This window comes from Salvelinus sp. IW2-2015, unplaced genomic scaffold, assembly GCF_002910315.2.
Source record: "Salvelinus sp. IW2-2015 unplaced genomic scaffold, ASM291031v2 Un_scaffold4001, whole genome shotgun sequence".
Lineage (NCBI taxonomy): Eukaryota > Metazoa > Chordata > Actinopteri > Salmoniformes > Salmonidae > Salvelinus > Salvelinus sp. IW2-2015.
Window position 1 is genome coordinate 59,970 of NW_019945273.1, and position 5,777 is coordinate 65,746.

A 5,777-nucleotide genomic window follows, 5' to 3' on the forward strand; every position below is an offset into this window, starting at 1 on the left:
CCTGAAGTTCACGATCAGCTCCTTTGTGTTGTTGACAGTGAGGCAGGGGTTATTGAGCCAGTGAGGGAGGGGTTATTGAGCCAGTGAGGCAGGGGTTATTGAGCCAGTGAGGGAGGGGTTTATGAGCCAGTAAACTGAAGGAATGGTTCTCTAACTACACCATCTACTGTTTGCTGCACGGTGGCCAAGTAGACCTAGCCTGGTTAAACCACACTGAATGCTGTGCTCACCATTGTTTCACTTTACGTCAATCTGGTTTAACCAGGCTATGTACCTACCTTTCACTGACACCCACAGCTTTGTCAGACGTCTGGCTCTGGCTCTGGCAAGACCTCYAGTTTAGATACAGTGTGGTAATAGCCAATTATAAGGAAACGTGCACACACACTCTCTCTCTTTCACTCTCTCTCCCTCTCTCCCTCAATTCAGTTCAAGGGGCTTAATTGGCATGGGAAACATATGTTTACATTGCCAAAGCAAGTGAAATAGATAATAAATAAAAGTGAAATCAACACTATATTTCTCTCTGTTTCGCAAACACACAAACACACACATCTGTGTCCCGTTAGATTGCTCCTCGCTATTAGTTCCCTTTTTTTGTCCTCATGGAAAGTTMGTTTTATCAGAAGGTTCCAGATAATTGCTTTGGGAACCAGTGAGTACAGAAAATACATATGTGGCTCAATTGGCTATTTCTTCATTTATTCCCCACCTGTTAGTTTAAGCATTTATTTAGTTATTACTGCATATCATCACATCTTAATGTYCCGCTAAAGTACAACCAGTTTTGTTTTGTTTGTAATGTCATATTTGGCCGCTTTTTACATTCTCTCGATWTTATCATTAGTATGGATAAGAGTTTTTCCTGGCAACATGACCTGACCAGAGGAAATGATGTGTCCTAGTTAGGCTATAACTAGGATTTAATTGCCTTATAATTATTTTCCTGACCAGTTTTTCCTGACCACGTACAGTATCCTGACCAGGAGAAACACTGATAGAAGGACAGTTGACTGGGTTCTCATGACAGTTCAGTTAAAGGATAACATAATCCAGGCAGGGAGGAGGGAACCAATGAATGGGAAGACACAGCCAGCCAGAGAGACAGATGACTGGGAAGACACAGCGCCAGCCAGAGAGACAGATGACTGGGAAGACACAGGCCAGCCAGAGAGACAGATGACTGGGAGACACAGGCCAGCCAAGAGACAACGACTGGGAAGACACAGGCCAGCCAGAGAGACAGATGACTGGGAAGACACAGGCCAGCCAGAGAGACAGATGACTGGGAAGACACAGGCCAGCCAGAGAGCACGATGACTGGGAAGACACAGGCCAGCAAGAGAGACAGATGACTGGGAAGATACAGGCCAGCAAGAGAGACAGACGACTGGGAAGACACAGGCCAGCAAGAGAGACAGACGACTGGGAAGACACAGGCCAGCAAGAGAGACAGACGACTGGGAAGAACAGCGCAGAGAGAGAGACGACTGGGAAGACACAGGCCAGCCAGAAAGACAGACGACTGGGAAGACACAGGCCAGCCAGAGAGACAGACGACTGGGAAGACACAGGCCAGCCAGAGAGACAGATGACTGGGAAGACACAGGCCAGCCAGAGAGACAGATGACTGGGAAGACACAGGCAGCCAGAAGACAGACGAGGGAAGACCAGGCCACCAGAGAGACAGATGACTGGGAAGACACAGGCCAGCCAGAGAGACAGATGACTGGGAAGACACAGGCCAGCCAGAGAAGACAGATAACTGGGAAGACACAGGCCAGCCAGAGAGACAGATGACTGGGAAGACACAGGCCAGCCAGAGAGACAGATAACTGGGAAGACACAGGCCAGCCAGAGAGACAGACGACTGGGAAGACACAGGCCAGCCAGAGAGACAGACGACTGGAAGAACGCACGAGCGAGAGCCAGAAGACGGACAGAAAAGATGACTGGGAAGACACAGGCCAGCCAGAGAGACAGATGACTGGGAAGACACAGGCCAGCCAGAGAGACAGCAGATGCATCGGGGCAAGAACACAGGCCAGCCAGAGAGGAGGGGGGGGGGGGGCAGCGCAGTGTCCCTGAAACAATCAGTCTACTCGCCTTCGCTGTAATAGGAACAAATATTAGGCTGCAGACGGAGCGGACCGCCAGGCTCTCACACAAATAGTCTGACTGACAGCCCCAGAAGAGCGGAAAGAGGGGGGGAAATGGAGGAGGGGGAGTTTGTGAGTGGGAAAGGAAAGGGAAGGAGGAGAGGAGTGAGGAGGAGGGGGAGAGAAAGAGAGACAGAAAGCAAAAGAGAGGAGACGTGAGAGAGAGAAGGAAACGAGACATAAAGAGGAGGACATTGTGGAGAAAGAGAATGAAAGTAATGAGAGAGAATAACTTAAAAGAGAAAGGAGAATTTCTTCTGATTGTCTGCCAGCACTTTACAACGAGGAAGTCTCTGCTTTTCATATAGCCAGTGCAGCTCACCCCCCCCCCCCCCCTGCCTCCTCCTGAGAAATTAGGAGCCTCCTCTCCTCCTTCCCCTCCCTCTCTCTTCCCTCAGCCTCGTGCTTAACAGTGTGTAGAGTAGGAGCTGACAGTCAGTCTACCCTGAGCCCTGCTGGATAGTAGCTGTGAGAAGCTGATCCCTGAGCCTCTTGTAACTCCATCTACTACATACAGCCCACCATGGATGTCAAAGTACTGCTGTGTTGGTCCTACTGGCTGTGGCCTTGGATGTACCTCCCCTACGGGTGAGCTGGTGTTGGGTGATTGGCTATGATCATTCTCGGGCATGTCTTCTACACTCTTAGAAGAAAAGTGTCGATCTCGAACCTAAAGGGGATAACCCTTTGAAGAACCCTTTTTGGTTCCAGGTGAACTCTTTTGGTTCCAGGAAGAACCCTTTTGAGATCCATGTAGAACCCTTTACACAGAGGGATCTACATGGAACCCAAAGGAGTTCTACCTGGAACAAAAAAGGGTTCTACCTGGAACCAAAACGGGTTATCATATGGGACAGTTGAAGAACCTTTAGGAACCTTTTTTCTAAGACTGTATTAGTGTGTTCTTTCTTGTGTTTATCTATCTTTATTTATCTATCTCTTTATTTTAGTCAATTTAGTAACTTAGCGAAGAGAGACTTTATGTATGTGTTCTAGAATGTCTGGGATGTGATTTGTTCTAGAAAATGAGGACATGTTTGGTGGTTGTGGAGGTTGTCTTGATATTGTTGGTTCATTTGAATAGGTGTTGTTAGACTAGATGTGGTTGTGGAGGTTGTCTTGATATTTGTTGGTTAATTTGAATAGGTGTTGTTAGACTAGATGTGGTTGTGAGGTTGTCTTGATATTGTTGGTTCATTTGAATAGTGTTGTAAGACTAGATGTGGTTGTGGAGGTTGTCTTGATATTGTTGGTTCAATTTGAATAGGTGTTGTTAGACTAGATGTGGTTGTGGAGGTTGTCTTGATATTGTTGGTTCATTTGAATAGGTGTTGTTAGACTAGATGTGGTTGTGGAGGTTGTCTTGATATTGTTGGTTCATTTGAATAGGTGTTGTTGACAGATTGTGTTGGCTCGACACTCTTGGCTGCTCGTCTGCTGCAGAGAAAGGGATACACAGCAGAATAACTTGGTGGTTATGAGTTGTGGTTGTGGAGGTTGTCTTTTGGCTCCTTGATGTCTGACTGGTTTTGGTCAAATAAGTAAGTGATTGTTGCGATGTGATGGAGATGTTATACTCAAATTGGTTGCATTTGTTTTTTTGTTGTTGTTTGTATAGTTTAATTTTAAGTAGTTGGTTATTTAGATTATTCTGGAAATGTCTAGGTTTGTGTTTACTTTTGCCATTATTTATGTATCTTCTTAGTTGCCTTTTGTTGTAAAACTTTCTGTCAATTCTCAGTTGCCTTTTGTTGTAAAACTTTCATGACATACTTTTCTATTTGCTTTTAACACTGATATTTCAACCACTTTAATTTCTCAAATCTTACATCTTAACGGCATACAAATGAACAATTAAAACGATTTGTCAAAGACAGAAAGTAAGATCTTACGATTTAGAGGATGATGGGTCAGGGAGTCAGTGTCCCAAATGGCTAAGTCTCCCTCATACCAATATCACAGCAATGACCCTCCACCTTATCAGGCTCTATTATCATGCTAATACTGGGTCATTATGTATGCGGCTTACAGCACCCGGCCACAAGTGACCATCTAGCTACAACCTTTGCTTCCCAAATAGAACACTATTCCCTTATACAGTGCACTACATTTGACCAGGGCCCACAGGGAAACCCATAGGGCTCTGGTCAGAAGAAGTGCACAAAATAGGCAATAGGGTTCCGTTTGGGATGTAATTAGTTTCTTTCACAACCCGCCTTGTTTAGCCCCTAATTAGTTTCTAGTTAAAAGAAAGCAAAATAAAACAGATAGACACACAAGTTACCCCTCCATCACCCGGCCATCCTATCTCTATGCAATCAGGGTCTCCCTGGCTAGGGGTAGTAACAACAGGCTTAGCATAACACAGCAGAGGTTGAGCTAACTTCAATTCAACTCTTCTCTCTGACTTCTCTCTGTCCTGTTGTTGTTTATTTTGCAGTGGATTCACGTGATCACAGTTTAATCCCACAGTCAAACAAGGSATCCGTTTGTACGCCGTTAAGATGGAAGATTCGAGAAATGAAAAGAATGTAAATATCAAAGTGTTTTAAAGTAAACGGAGAGAGTCTTTCATGAAAGTTTTACAACCACAAGGCAACTGGAGAAGAGACATGTTCAGCCAATTGACTTCTGCCCATCTTCAAAGAAAAACTAATAAAAATCATTGTTGGAAACAGGTTATCAAGAATTTCACATTTCATGTTCATCTTGTGTGAAATTTCCGGCAGGGTATCCCCTCTGAAATCCCAGAATCTAAGAACATTTCAGTCAAAAGCCTGAGTATATGCTATTGAGTGAAAAGATTCTTAGTTTCAGGAACCGGTAGGAACCAGGGGTGATATGCAATTATTCTAAGAATGTAGCCTACTTCTTAAAGGGACTCTTTTGATAAGAATCTAAGCTTTGTGTTCTTGGAGCTTTGAGAAAGGAGGGAAACATTGKGAGCCCCAGTGGAGTAGAACGATAAGGACTCTTCTGGGATAGAGAGCTGTGTCTTGAATGTTCATAGTGAAAAGGCAGTATGACGGCGGATGCCAGTTGAATGTCAGGGACTTAGCTGTAGCTATCTGCCATGCTCAGCAGGCCAGTTGAATGTCAGGGACTTAGCTGTAGCTATCTGCCATGCTCAGCAGGCCAGTTGAATGTCAGGGACTTAGCTGTAGCTATCTGCCATGCTCAGCAGGCCAGTTGAATGTCAGGGACTTAGCTGTAGCTACTGCCATGCTCAAGCAGGCCAGTTGAATGTCAGGGACTTAGCTGTAGCTATCTGCCATCTCAGCAGGCCAGTTGAATGTCAGGGACTTAGCTGTAGCTATCTGCCATGCTCAGCAGGCCAGTTGAATGTCAGGGACTTAGCTGTAGCTATCTGCCATGCTCAGCAGGCCAGTTGAATGTCAGGGACTTAGCTGTAGCTATCTGCCATGCTCAGCAGGCCAGTTGAATGTCAGGAACTTAGCTGTAGCTATCTGCCATGCTCAGCAGGCCAGTTGAATGTCAGGGACTTACTGTAGCTATCTGCCATGCTCAGCAGGCCAGTTGAATGTCAGGGACTTAGCTGTAGCTATCTGCCATGCTCAGCCAGCCAGTGAATGTTCACGGGACTCTTTTCCCCGAAGC

At 45.6% G+C, this 5,777-nt stretch overlaps 1 protein-coding gene across 1 annotated transcript in view; it reads left to right on the top strand.

The window, feature by feature from the left end:
- Nucleotides 1-2,571: 2,571 nt before the first annotated feature.
- Nucleotides 2,572-5,777, top strand: part of LOC112076761 (stromal cell-derived factor 1) — an 18,787-nt gene continuing 15,581 nt past the window's right edge. Inside the window, exon 1 of the mRNA XM_024143441.2 lies at nucleotides 2,572-2,747. Coding sequence (XP_023999209.1) covers nucleotides 2,687-2,747 — 61 coding nt within the window. The 5' untranslated portion in view covers nucleotides 2,572-2,686. The remainder of the gene's footprint in view (nucleotides 2,748-5,777) is intronic.